The sequence below is a fragment of the Cetorhinus maximus genome, chromosome 1 (genome assembly GCF_964194155.1).
Source record: "Cetorhinus maximus chromosome 1, sCetMax3.hap1.1, whole genome shotgun sequence".
Lineage (NCBI taxonomy): Eukaryota > Metazoa > Chordata > Chondrichthyes > Lamniformes > Cetorhinidae > Cetorhinus > Cetorhinus maximus.
The window spans coordinates 199,610,113-199,624,943 of record NC_135879.1 but is presented as its reverse complement, the minus strand read 5'-3'; the positions used below and the strand labels follow the sequence as shown (position 1 = coordinate 199,624,943).

General features: G+C 44.4%; 1 protein-coding gene across 5 annotated transcripts in view; it reads left to right on the top strand.

Moving 5' to 3' along the window:
- rai14 (retinoic acid induced 14) overlaps nt 1-14,831 on the top strand; it is a 249,163-nt gene that overhangs the window by 168,950 nt on the left and 65,382 nt on the right. For 3 of the 5 annotated variants that reach the window (XM_078551684.1, XM_078551656.1, XM_078551666.1), the window contains exons 6-8: nt 361-447; nt 1,792-1,849; nt 5,715-5,785. In XM_078551684.1, the coding sequence (XP_078407810.1) occupies nt 361-447; nt 1,792-1,849; nt 5,715-5,785 (216 nt within the window). The remainder of the gene's footprint in view (nt 1-360; nt 448-1,791; nt 1,850-5,714; nt 5,786-14,831) is intronic. The other 2 variants (XM_078551693.1, XM_078551675.1) reach the window with 1 other exon arrangement.

Genomic DNA, 14,831 nt, shown 5'->3' with positions numbered 1-14,831 from the left:
TGTTTCCTCACACTCTCAGCCTAGTTGCATGGCCCTCCTCCCACCCCAACTCTCCTCTCTTTCTCACTCACCATCTTTCTTTGTCTTCCACTCTCTCACTTTTCATCTCTTTTCTGCTCTTATTCACCCTTGTCCCACCTTCTCAAATCCCTCTCTTTTAATCTCCCTCTCTGTTGCTGTCTTTTTGACACTCAAAACTGATCTTTTTTCTCTTTTCAGTTTCTTTCTGATTTAGGTATCAATCTATTTTAATTAATTTTCTTTCATTCTTTTATTATGGCTTACTCATCATTCCTATTTGTTTTTTTAACTTCTGCTGTTCTCTACTTTACTCCCTCCTGACCCATCCTTTCTATTAAGGCAAGCTTGTTGGATGAGTCTGGAAAAAAAGAAGACCAACGAGGATGGAAGCAGGGCTTAGCATCTATGGTTTTAAGCAGAAAAACAGTAATAAGGATTAAAATTCATAACCTGTTTAAAAGCTCTACTAAACATAAAAGTTGACTTTGTTTTAATATGGTTTTGTGACACTCCCTCCTCACTACGTGCTGATGTAGATAAAATTAATGCAATCATTGAAAATAACAACTAGCTAAAACTGCCAAGTGCCAGTGTTTAATGTGGAGAAAACAAAAACAGACAAAAAAGGACTAAATCTATTTCTTCCAAAGTACAAATGTTGCCTGGCTAACATCTATCATCAAACCAGATTCTGTAACATGGCAAGTGGGGAGTACTCATTAATCAGTCCAACTCTGATTGATTGATTGGTTTTGAGGTGGGTGGTAGAGCTCTGTGCATGTTGTTCAAACTCATATAGTGTGTGATTTACACTGGTTTCTGTACCGCCGGTCTATAAACCAGAAAACCAGATAAGCCAGGTAACTCATTAATCAGTAGCAAAAGGAAAGTGCCAGTGTAGGAGGGGGCCTGTGAGTTTTTATTAAGGCCAGAAGGTGGCTAGTCTATTGTCTGAACTTCAACTGCAAATGCCACACAGGACAGTGAATGATTATAGGAGGCCTGTAAGGTTGAATTTGGCCTGGTATTGGCAATTTAAGAATTTTTAAGGTTGGAATGGGGGAAGACAAGGTTTGACTTCAGCTGCAGATGTACAATGTAAATGTGGCATCAGATGGACTGGGTACATTGGAATGTCTCCATCTTTCATCTAAAAGGGGACATGGTTAGTTATTTCGTCTTGTTGCACAGTGCCTCTTGTCCCATTTCAGCTGAAAGTCCACCTCCCAATCTTTGTGCAGTTTGCGTTTTGAAGCTATTAAACAGTAACACGTCTCGACCTTAGCTTTTGGTTAATTTTACTTCGTCAGGATGAGGATAGGAAATGATCAAAATTGAAAACATTGTTTAGCCATCAAGCTTTGTAGAATTAGAATTATGTTATACTGCGTCTCTTTAACAAAAACTTAATTTTTATACTTTTGGAGTTAATCATTATGTCATCATTCAAAAGTTGCAGGTAACTTCATAAATTTGACTTGTTATTTAAAGTATAGTAGTCTTGAGAGATTAAATACTTCAGTAAATTAAGTATGTAATTGTTTAACTTCACAAGAAAAAGGTTCACTCTGTCTAGTTTTCCCTCTCTGCTGTGTCATATCCATCATATGCATGAGATAAGTCCTATAGGATGTAATGTCAGACTAATGAAAGAAATGTGAAGTGCCTCTAAACTAACATTGTTATTGTATCCAAAACAGACACATAGTTCATAGACACATAGCAGAACATTAAAACAAATTTCTCTCACTCCATGTTTCTTCTTAATAGTACAAGTGTCCTGTGGAATGTGCTGACAGCAACGGGAAGACAGCCTTGCACCATGCAGGTAAGGAATATTATTTATTTAAATACATTGTTCATGATATACTGAGAGACTAAATGCTAATCTGCAAATATTCTGAAAAGCATGAGGAACACTCTAAGGTTGATTTCACCCATCCCCAACAAGAGTGGTGGCAGTCCTATGTGGGAGTCGTCATTGGAGTTAAAATCAGTACTGACCTTATTTGTATGCCACCAGCCGGCTGCTCTCACATATTGGACATATAGGAGCAGCTGGCCAACTTTTTTTTGTTAATTCTTTCATGGAATTTGGTTGTCACTGGCAAGTCCAGCATTTGTTGCCCATCCCTAATTGCCCTTGAGAAGGTGGAGGTGAGCCACCATCTTGAACCACTGCAGTCCATCTCATGCACATTACACTATAGTGCGGCTAGGACAGGAGTTCCAGGATTTTGATCCTGTGACAGTGAAGGGGTATGGTTCCAAGTCAGGACAGTGTGTGACTTGGAGGGGAACGTGCAGGCGGTGGTGTTCCCACACATCTGCCCTTGTCGCTCTAGGTGGCAGTGGTTGCGAGTTTGGAAGGTGCTGTCAAAGGAACCTTGGTGAGTTGCTACAGTATATCTTGTGAATGGTGCACACTGCTGCCACTATGTGTCAGTGGTGAAGGGAGTGAATGGGGTGCCGATCAAGCAGACTGCTTTGACCTGGATGATGTCTAGCTTTGTGAGTGTTGTTGAAGCTGCACTCATCTAGGCAAGTGGAGAGTATTCCATCACACTTCTGACTTGTGGACAGGCTTTGGGGAGTCAGAAGGTAAGTTACTCCTGCTCCTATTTTTTATGTTTCTATGTAGGCCATTCAGCCCCTCGAGCCTGCTCCGCCATTTAATAAGGTCATGGCTGATCTGATGGTAACCTGAAATCTGCATCCCGCCTACCCCAGATAACCTATCACCCCCTTGCTTACCAGGAATCTATCCACATTTACCTTAAAAATATTCAAAGACTCTGCTTCCACTACCTTTTCAGGATGAGAGTTCCAAAGACTCACGACCCTCTTGAGTAAAAAAATTTTGCCTCATCTCTCTCCTCAGTTGGGTGGTACTGCACGCACCTGGTTCCATTCTTATCTATCTGATCATGGCCAGGGAATCACCATCAATGCCTCCTCTTCCGTTGATGCACAGTAATCTCTGGTGTCCCCCAAGGATCTGTCCTTGGTCCCCTCCTATTTTTCAACTACATCCTGCCCAGCGGTGACATCATCCAAAAACACATTATATATGCTGTGACACCCAGCTTTGCCTCACCACCACCTTTCTCAACTCCACTGTCTCTAAATTGTTCAGCAGTTTGTCTGATATACAGTATTGGATGAGCAGAAATTTCCTCCACTTAAACATGAGGAATATGGAAGTCATTGTTTTCAGTCCCCGTCGCAAACTCCGCTCCCTTCCCACCTACACCATCCGTCTCCCCGACTGCATCTGAAGCTGAACCATATTGTTTGTGTTATATTTGACTCCTGAGTTGAACTTTGTACTCACACCCTCACGAAGACCCACCTTCATAACATCGCTTAACCCACCCTGCTTCCATGCTTTTGTTACCTCCAGACTTGACTATTTTAACACACTTCTCCCACATTCTACCCTCCGTAAACTTGAGGTCATCCAAACTCTGCTGCCCTTGTCCTAATTCCACCAAATCCTGTTCACCATCACCCCTGTGGTCATTGACCTAGACTGGCTCCAGGTTAAGCAACAGATCAATTTTAAAATTCTTATCCTTGTTTTCAAATCCTTCATGGCCTCACCCCTCACTCGCTATCTGTGTGAGGTCACTTGAGCACCCTGACTTTGATTGCTCCACCATTGGTGGCTGTGCCTTAGCTGCCTGGGCCCTAAGCTCTGGAATTTCCCTCACACCTCGCTTTCCTCCTTTAAGACACTCCTTAAAACCTCCCTCTTTGGCCAAGCTTTTGATCATCAGCCCTAATATCTCCTTAAGTGGCTCAGTGTCATATTTTGTTTTATGATGTCTCTGTGAAGTGCCTTGGGTCGTTTTATCACATTAAGGGTGTTTATTTAAATACAAATCACTATTGTTGTTCACTGCTGCCAAACAGCAGCATTAAAATGGTTAAATTATCGGAATAGAGGAGTAAATGCAGTTGCTTCATTTTTGCTGCTCTCCTTCCCCACTTCTCGTAAGATAAAATTCCACTGGCACAAATGCTACATTTGAGGTCAATGTGTAGCAATCTGATTCAAAGCAATGCATTGCCATGTTTTGCTGCTTCTGTCTAAATACGCAGGAGATTGAAATTGGATGCAAATAGAATTGCACATGGTTGTTAATGACACCTAAGCACCATAAAGCGATGGAGTTGATTCATACATACCTCACAATATGATGCAGATTAATCAGTTCCATAGTCTTGTGGTTATGATTGCAGAAATTGTGAAACTAGATTCAGTAAATTTTGCCAATTGTGGGCTGGCACTAGAAAAAAAATAACCACAAATGCTACCAGATTATCGTAAAAACTCAGCTGGCTCACTGATGTCCTTCACAGAAGAGAACCTGCCACGCAACTCAATCTGGCCACATGTGACTTCCGTCCCATACTATGAATTGACTCTTCAGGCCCTTAGAGCAGCTGGGGATGGGCAGTAAATACGGCCTTGCAAATGTCCACCACATCCTAAGAACAATCATGGGATGGGATGGAAAAATGACCATGATACAGGCCTAAGACTAATAGCTGCAAGCATGCAACATAACTGGCAACTCGCAATAAGCTCAACAGGAGGCTGCCTTGTAATAGAGCACTGTTTTCTCTTAACATTTGAAAAGACTCTTATTTGTTTGAGAAGCATAGTAACCTGGAGATTCAGAGGCCTGCCTCAATGAACCAAAGGTTATCTTGAGCACTTTTAAAATCTGACTTCACACGACTGGAATTAAACTGCAACCAGCGCAAAGATGTGTGATGCCTCCTGGAGGAGCTGTCATTCTGTTTTGCTGCTGTTGGAAGTTAGGTTGATAGCTGACTCCTGAGTTATACTGTTCCCTTTGAAAGCCTACATGAAAACACTTTGTACCAACAGAAAGTGCAGTACAACTTGAGCCTAAGATGTCTGATTGGACCTGTATCATGGCACAGCAGGTTCAAATGCACTCCAGCATTATGGGATTGGGTTGGTGTCAACAATTTTCCACTTGATCAGTTAGAAGTCTCACCTATGCTGGGTCATTAGTATAGGTTAGGGTTGGAGGCTCCTTGGGGTAAATTTTCATATTAAGTCCTCTCAGCAGAGAGTTTTGTGTGCTAGGAACGCAAGTTGCTAATTCAGACACATTCCCATTTTGCAGACACGCATTTTTCCATCCAATCTCAGGCAGTTCCATGCATGTGAACTACAAATGAGACACGTTGCAGGAGAATAGAGCGCGATGAGGAGCCACAGAGATCAAGAGTTCTAGAGTGACAATGGAGGTTGTTGGTGTATTCTAAATTTTATAGGCAGCAAGGACATTGAATTGCAAGTATTTGCAGAAAGATTCCATGATCAAGTGGCAACAACCCATTCAAAGAGTTTAGATAATAAGTTTTATTGTAATTTTGGTGTTTACGAGCTATTGTGAGAGCCGCAAAACTGAAATTAAAGGTTGAGTTCCGTGAGAAAACACAAGGGTTTTGGAATATTTTCTGACATTAAAAAATGAGCTTCGTAGAAAAAAATTTGGAATAATTTTAAGAAAAAATTATCCTCTATTTTTGTCTCATACTTGTGGTATAAAATAAAAATATGATTTTTAAAATATATATATATATATATAAATTGAAGAAAACATGATTAATGAATAAGAATATAGTAATAACTCTTTTCTAATTTCTAGCTGGAAGTGGTTCTATTTCCATTGTTCAACTGCTGTGTGAATACAAGTGCCCGATTAATATCAAGGACACAGTATGTATCCACCTTGTATCTTTTAGTATAAATTTTGTACAATCTAGCTGCATAATTTTTGGATAATTTGATCTTAATATTTCTTAAAGTTTAACCTAAATATATTAAACGTTTCAACTACATCTTGTGCATCCTCTGTGTTATGCCTGTTTTGGCTTTTTTTTTGTTAGCTTGAAGCTACCTATTCATTTCCCTCACCTTTGCTTGAGCCTTTTAGATTGTTTTCACAGTATTTCGGAGGCGTCCTAACTGATGACTTCAAGTTAATAGGTGGTTTTATGGTTTTATGTTGCCACCCCATCTAGACTCCTAAGGGCAAAAATTGACTTTAAATTTCTTGCATACTTCAAAAAGTAGTTCTCTGACAGCAGAAATCTGGCTTTTTGTGGCACAGAGTCGGATAAGGAATTCCTTGCAATGGAAAGATCTATTTTTTAAACAGTAGTGTATGTTGTTAAATAAAGTAAGGCTTTCTATATTGAAAACCCTATTGATTTCTCATTCTAGAAAATCAAAGGAAAGAATTATACTTCATAACTCTCTCCTCACCACTCCAAGCAACCCTATTGTTCAGTTCCACCATCTCTCTCTGCCCTCAATTAGCATTTGTGCCTTTCCCTGATCCTTTCAACTGTGTCTGTGCTCAACTGGGCCAGAGCACCTATTGCTTCTCCTGTTCCCATTCGCCATTTCTATCTTTTGCCACCTCAAGCACCAGTTCTTTGCCTTTGCTGCTCTCACCTACTGCCCAAACTGAACAGCCATTTTTTTCCTCTTTCCCCCTCCTTCTCATCTCTCTTGCTACCCTGAGCACCTGTGTCCTGCCTCTTAGCTCCCTCCAGTTGCTTCACTACTGAGTGTATTGCCCATGTTCACACTTGCTGTCAGCTCTCACAATTGTCCCATTGTCTTCTGCCATGTCTTACACATCCATCCCCCTGTGAAGCACTCCTTATCTTTCTTGCACCACTGATCTGACAAAGAACAAAGAAAAGTACAGCACAGGAACAGGCCCTTCGGCCCACCAAGCCTGCGCCAATCATATTGCCTGTCAACTAAAACATTTTGCACTTGAATGAAATGAAACAAAATTTGGAACCGTGAGGAGGATAGTGATAAACATGAGGACATAAAACTGGCCGACTGGGCAGTCATGTGGCAGATGGAATTTAATGCAGGGAAGTGCATAGTGATTCATTTTGGTGGGAAGAGCAGGGAGAGACAATATAAAAGGAAGGGCACAATTCTAAAGGAGATCAGGAACAGAGGGGCCTTGGGGTATATGTGCATAAATCATTGAAAGTGGCAGGACAGGTTGAGAAAGTGGTTAAAAAGCATATGGGGCCCTGGGCTTTAGAAATAGAGGGATTGATTACAAAAACCATGAAATTATAGTGAACTGGTTTGACCTCAGCTGGAGTATTGCATCCAGTTCTGGGCACCACAATTTAGGTAGGATGTGAAGGCATTAGAGAGAGCCCAAAAAAGCCTTATGAGAATGGTTTCAGGAATGGAACTTCAGTTACATGAATAGGTTGGAGAAGCTGGTGCTGTTCTTACCGAGAACTTTGAGACCTCAGGAAAGTACCTGTCATGATTGTACTCCGCCATCACACATCCAATTTTCCATTCTATAACAAACTCCAACACCATCTCCTAAGTGGAAAACACTTCTTTTGAATGTGTGCTTCAATTTCCTGTCTTACAGGACTCCCAATGTTAGACATTCAACTCAAACATAACTCTTACCCTAAGCACGGAAACAGACATAAATACAAAATATTAAATACCTTTATGATAAGCTGTGTGCATTATGTACACACATTTTAGCGTCATTTAGTATATTTCCCTTTTTTAATTGTTCATAGGGTGTGCTGGTTCTTGTAAGGCCATATTATTGCCCATTGTAAATCCAATCCCCTTGATTTCATGTACTTCCACAGCATATAACATCTTATACGAACATATGAATTAGGAGCAGCAGTAGCTCACTCGGCCCCTCGAGCCTGCTCCACCATTCAGTAAGATCATGGCTGATCTGATTGTAACCTCAACCCCATATTCCTGCCTACCCTGATGACCTTTTACCCCCTTGTTAACCAAGAATCTATCTAGCTCTGCCTTAAAAATATTCAAAAAGACCCTGCTTCCACTGCCTTTTGAAGAAGAGTTCCAAACACTCATGACCCTCAGAGAAAAAAATTCTCCTCATCTCTGTCTTAAATGAGCGACCCCTTATTTTTAAACATCTTCCTGTATACATTTTCATCTTTTTCAATTGGATTCATTTTGATTCCATTTAACACCATTTACTCTATTTCACATTCATCTATCTATTTCTAACCACTAATTCTTTTATCTCTGGCAAACTTAAAATGTACCAACACAATAATACATTCTTTATTACACCGTAGAAAATTACTCACTGAATAGCAAAAAATGTACAAATATGCACAAAGCCATCAAACTGGAGTGTGAAAACATCTACATATTCAAACAGAAACGTGATGGGCAGAATCGTCCCAGATTTGCACACAGTGCGGTAGCAGACTGGAAATGTTTTAACCGCCAGCCGCAATGGCAGGTTTTCGTGCCTTTTCGCCCCATTCCTGGCCTCATTAATAATGCATTCCGGGGAAACACGCCGGAATGCTGGTGGGGCGGCCTCTGGTTCGCCAGCCCCACCGCCACCTCAAGCCAGGCGCCACATTTAAAGGGCACCCCATGCACAGAGCTAGCGCTCTCTAAGGGATCGGAAGCTGCTGCAAAGTCATGACTGCCGAAGGGAGGAAACATGCTGCCTGCGAATTTAGCAGTGTCTCCCTCAGGCGCCTGCTGGACACAGTACAGGCCCGCCGTGAAGTCCTCTACCCCCACTCTGAATGTAGACCAACGAGCAAGGTGTCAAATCTAGCATGGGAGGCAGTGGTCAGCACCAACGCCCTGTAAAAGAGGGCAGCCACCCAGTGCCAAAAGAGGATGAATGACCTCTTCTGTTCCACGAGGGTAAGTCACTCTTCTCATCGTTCTCAACTCACACACACTCAAACCCATCACACATCCACAGAGTCTCACTCACTGCCAGTTGAAGGGACGTCACCATTCACTCTCTCACACACACTTCCATCTGCCTTGCGGATCGTCCATGGCACCACTCACCATCAACACATGCCAGGCATCCTTCTCCTCTGGCCTGGCAGATGTCCTGCTTACATTCTCTCCATCTGTGTTCATGCAGGACAAGCTGGCACACAACAAAAGAGAGAGGTCACAGACTGGTGGAGGAATGCCTGACATCAAGGCCCTCACAGACTTTGAAAATAGAGCCATCCAGCTGCATGGCAATGATTGGGACTGTTCCTGCGCTGTCACTGAGGTCAGCGGAGCTCTACCAAGTGAAGATCCAGCAGTGCAACATCAGACAACCATGCTGTGAGTCAGTTCCCCTGTTCCACAGTCCCCTGCCATGCACTAATTATCTCTCCGGGCTTTCGCAGGCACATCTGGGAAGCAGCCGAGGGATGCATGAGCTAGGTCCTCGAGTCAAGCCCCTAAGGCAACTCGGAAGAAGAATCTGATGATGCCTTAGTTGAAGACCTGTCACAGTGCTCACCCACATCCTCCACCAGCGCAGAGACGCACACCTCAGTGGGACCTAGTTCTAGAGTACCCTCGGACTCTCAATCTGGTGACTACATCCCACTGTTTGATTCACAGCAGGTGGGGGCAGGGACTTCCAGGTTTCTGGCACTCGGAGGACTGCTGGAGGCCAGAAATCTGCTGAGTCCAAGTCAGATGACAAGCCTCAGGACTCACTCATACCTCAGTTGCTGGAGCTGCAAAGGCAAGCTCAGGAACATCAGGAAGGGATGTCTGCTGCACTCCTCTGATTGCAAGGCACGATGGAGGAATCCGTCCGCTTTCAGGCTGAGGTGGTGCCGGCATGCTAACGCATTGAGGTCAACACTGGTAGGATGGTGGCTCCCATGGAGACCTTGGTCCAGGACACCGGTGCTGCACTACGCACAGGCTGAACTCCATTGCTGACACAATAGTAGGCTTCCAACAGTGTCAACGTGAGAGGGGTGCAGGCCAGCTCGATCTCACTCCAGATTCCCTTTCTCCTCAAGGGGTCAGGCCAGGGGCCCTCGGGCACCCATAGGGAGGAGGATCAGCAGGTGGAGGCCATCCACCCAGGTAACTCCATGAGTGTCCGGCCCTTCCTAATCCCCTCTTCCTGTGACCCCAGCAACTCCAGCTCCACAGGCCAAGGAGGTTGCCACTGCCGCACAACAGGATCCCAAAATCAGGTTGGGGCCCTCCAGATCTCAGCTCTCCAGAGGACGCCTGCCAAGGTCATGACACAGAGGAAGTAGCAGTCAGCAGGCTGCCTCAACCTGTGCTGTGGATGTTGGCAGAGCACCAAGCCATAGCAGCAGGGTTAGCAAGGTTAAGAAGATGTAGTTGCACAGCCTTGGCACAGGTGTTACCTACAAGCTCCCTAAACATGCGCAGTTTTCGGCAACACTGGTTCTTGGTCATCTGCAGGAATGACAAGTCTATAGACCCTGGGTCTAGTGAGGTGCACACGAGCAATGGCTCATTGTGGATCTTCAGCAGCGTGCGCAACAAGCTCTGCCGCCCCTTCATCTTGAGGGAGATGCTCCTCCCTTTGCCAAGCCAATGCTCCACTTGCTCTCTTCTTCTTCTCTGGTCTTTGTAAGCCATGACCCATACCTCTAAATCACCAGGCTCCATGATCCTGATGTCCTCATCCTGCAGGATCAAAGAGGGAGATGTATGGGTGTACTAAGAGCATCTCATGGTTAACCCTTCATGCATGCAGGAGAGTGCTGGCCACCTCTTGGATGGCCAGTCTGTAGTGCACTCATTGGCTGTCTGAAACCCCACCCACCTCCACCTCACACCACTTGCCCGATAGGCGGCCACTTTGGCCATTGGACTGCATGCTGTGCTCTCAGCTCAGCTCAGGTGCAGGCATTTTCCTAACCTGCACTGCAAGGCTGCGCTGTTAGCTTGAATCATAATGGATACTGGTCCAAATCTTCATAAAGACATTGCAAGGGTCTGTGAGCACTTCCACCAGTGACTGCGCCATGGCCACCTTTCACAAGGGGATTGTACAACTTGCCCAGTCGACCAATTGCTCTGCTGCCCCTTAAAATGCACATTAATTTGCAGTCTGCCCCAAGGGGTGAAAAGTTCTGGAGCATTTGGTGGCACTTTCATGCTTTTGCGTTGCTTGAGTGGGCAGAAAAGCTTCAGAGGGCCGACTCCAAGCATGTCAATGGAGCTGCAGCTGAACAGTCTCAGCTGCAGAAGAATGCTCACTTTTGACCAGATTTTTCCACTGTGTGGCTGCTTCCCTCCCCCAACTCCTGTCCACATGTACTTAAGTATTTCCTTCAATCTGCCTGTGCTGCCTTGCCCCTACACTGCACTGGAAGCCAGCCAGGAAAAAGCAACTTGCCTGTCCCCTGCAAATGCACAGTGCCTCTTGATGTGCTACAGATGATGCTCGTGAGTGCTGTGCAAGGTTGTCTGCGCTCACCTCCGAGATCCCCTCGCAGTTCAGGTCACCAGGTGCACGCCTTTTAAAGGCAGTCGTGAAGCACGCCGTTCTGAAGTCACGCTGACGTGGGCGGTAAATTTGACGCGAGGGAATGATTCCGTCAAGCATGGCTTATAATTAGATGCAAATGTATTAAAATGACGTTCCTGTCGTGAGGTGGCGGGAAATGCGACCCATCATTGACGGCTGGAGTGGATGGTCGCATACTGGTTTCACGGTGGCGCGAAACCGATTTTTGGCCTTCTCCCCATATTGTCCACCCTCCCACCTACCCCCAACCCACCATGATGCCTGTCTCCAACGAGGCTGGAAAATTCTGGACGATGTGGGCAAACTTTGTTCGGGAAGTGGTGCTACACTAAGTACATTGATTCGCATAGGGCAGGCAACGACATGGGCCGTGGCCTGTGCAGAGCTGCTCCATTATATCAATGGGCCTGCAGTGCTGTCTGCCCCAAGGAAATGACGTGAATGGATTTCTCCCTCAATTTAACTTAGCCAATCACTAACTCGGTGTGCCTTATAATATGCATTTCATGCAACAATGTTTTGCATGCTCATGGGAGATCCAATAATATGGATAGGTAGCTTAATACGTTCAGGTTGGCCTTGCTCTGGGGATATACTTGTATGCAATAACCATATGCCTAAGAATTTTGTTACATAAAAAGGTACGAATAGAATTGAGAAGGCAATTTGACTGGTCAAGTCTTAGGTCCCACACACCGTGTACAATCTTTTATAGACTTGTCCCAATCAGTTTAATTTCAAAGGGAATGTTGAGCAAAATTCCTCCCTTGACCTGTTCCTTATGGCAACTGAGCAACATCCTCCATAATACTGGTGCATCTTGACGTCTCCACTATTCTATCCAGGCTGGTTGTTTTCCACCAATGACGTTTACTGTCTCGTTTAAAGCTGTTCATGCTTGCCAGTTTCCTGCAATGCATTGGCAGTTTACAATAGTTATAAATGGGTACAAAATTGAGTTTACAAAGGTTACATCTTGTAACTAGCGGAATAGTTGAAATAAAAAAAAAGTAGTCACTGGAAAAGTATTCAGAAAAAAACACCTCAGAATAAAATCTTTAAACGTTTTTTGCCTTCAATCTATTACTTGAAGAAAATTCAACTCAGTGTAGCCAGGTCTTTTAAATAGGGTTTATTAATTCAAATTAAAAAGACAGATTGATTCAGTTCTTACAGATTGAGCGGTACTGTTTCAATTTAAATAGTTAGGATGTTTTTGCATATTCCAGAATACTTCTGTCAGTATTCTTGATGAAGTATGTGGCAGATTAATTGACAGTTAAGCTTTTAGAAATGCATGTTGTGATGTTACCGTGGCGATCACAGCATGCATTGATTTACTGATGCAAAATGCATATGTGGTCTCTGTTTAAATAATCTGTGGCAGAATAAATACTGAAATGCTTCATTTAACATGGTGCACAAGATTTTTCCTAAACTTACTTAGATTGTGGACATAGAAAGGTGTGACTAAACTAGCCTGGTTCTAGAATGCACAGAAAAGAATTGACATTTTAAGTATTCATTCCTATGGAATGTTCACATTAAATAATTATGGAATACTTGTTGCATATTTAAGTAGATTCCACAAAACCTTCAAACGAGAGAAAGCTTTTCTTCAGTTCAAAAAGGTTTTTGTTTCCTTGGCTCCAAGGGAATTTTATGCTGTTCAGTTCTCTCTTCCTGATTAAGAATAGAAAGTACACTATTTGTGTGCCGCATAGAACTGTTTCCAGCCAAATTATTTGACACTTCTATTTAACACCCTATGCAGTCCCCACGTGAATATTATAACAGCTACTTATTTATTAGGATGTATTATTTTAAAATCTTGATTATATTTATGTCACTGATATAATCAAGACATTGTTTGGCACAATTCAAAAATCACAACCTTTTACTGTAAAGTTGGTAGAATTGCTTTTAGAACTTTTGTTTCTGTATGTTATGTGACTCCACCATGATGCTGAATGGAGAGATTCTGTAATTTGAAATCTGCTAAAAATTGTGAAAAAATGTAACTTTGCAGCCAGAATAAGAATGGAATAAGAAAACACTGGGCAGAATCGTCCCAGATTTGCACTAAGTGCAGTAGCGGGCGGGTAGAACGATGTTTTACCCGCTGGCCGCAATGCCGGGTTTTCATGCCGTATTGTCCCAAATCCACCACAATATTTATGCTCTCCTGGGAAACATGCCATTTCCATGGCAGGCGGGCTCTCATTGGCCCGCCCGCCATCCTGGCAGGCACCATATTTAAAGTCCAGCCACAAGCACACATCTCAGTGCTTCCAGACCACCACTGCTGCACGGAAGACATTACTCTGAAACCGGAGAAGACTGCAGCCCCCAGACAATCCCTCGAGCGCCTTATGAATGCCATGGAGTCCCACCGGGATGTCCTCTACCCCGGCCCTTGCCGCAGCATGAGCAGCAACAGCACTAACCCGGCTTGGGAGGCAGTGGCAGCGTTGGTTAGCGCCAACGCCCTTCAACATAGGACAGTCACCCATGCCGCAATTGGATGAATTATCTCCTCCGTTCCGCCAAGGTAAATGACTCTTCTGATCACTTTCAACTCTCACACTCACAAACCCCATCACACATCCACAGGTCCCTCACTCACTGCTGGTTCATGGGACATCACCATTCACTCTCTCTCACTCACTGTCATTGCCCTCATCCTGTCCATAGGACCGCTTAGCACCCACACAGGCCAGGCATACTTATCATCTGGCCTGACAGGTGTCCTGCTTACATTTTTTCCATCTCTATTCATGCAGCACAAGCTGGTACAAAACAAGAGGGAGAGGTCACAGACCAGTGGCGGAATGCCTGAAATCAAGGTCCTCGCAGAGGCATCCAGCTGGCTGGTGATGACCTGGACTGGTCCTGTGCTGACGGTGAGGTCGGCAGTGCTCTACCCAGTGAGGGTCGAGCAGTTAAACATCCACCAGACAACCATGCTGTGAGTGATGTGTCCTCTTTCACAGACCGCTGCCATGTACTAATTATCTCCCCTTGCTTTCGCAGGCATATCTGCCAAACAGCGGACAGAGTCCATGACCCAGGGCCTCCAATCAAGCCCCACAGAAATCTCTGAAGAAGAACCTGAAGGCGCTCACCCATACCCTCCACCAGTGCAGAGAAACACACCTCGGTGGGACCTAGCTTAGAATAACCCCGAGATCACAATCTGGTGAGCACGTTGCACCGTCCGATCCACAGCAGGTGGAGGCAAGGACTTCTCAGGTTTCTGGCACTCGGAGGATACTGGAGGCCAGAAGTTTGCTGAGTCCGAGTCAGATGACGAGCCTCTGGACTCGGTCACGTCACAGTTGCTTGAGTTGGCACCCGTAGGGAGGAGGATCAGCAGGTGCACAGCCCGGGGCCATCCATCCAGGTGACTCCAAGAGCATCTGG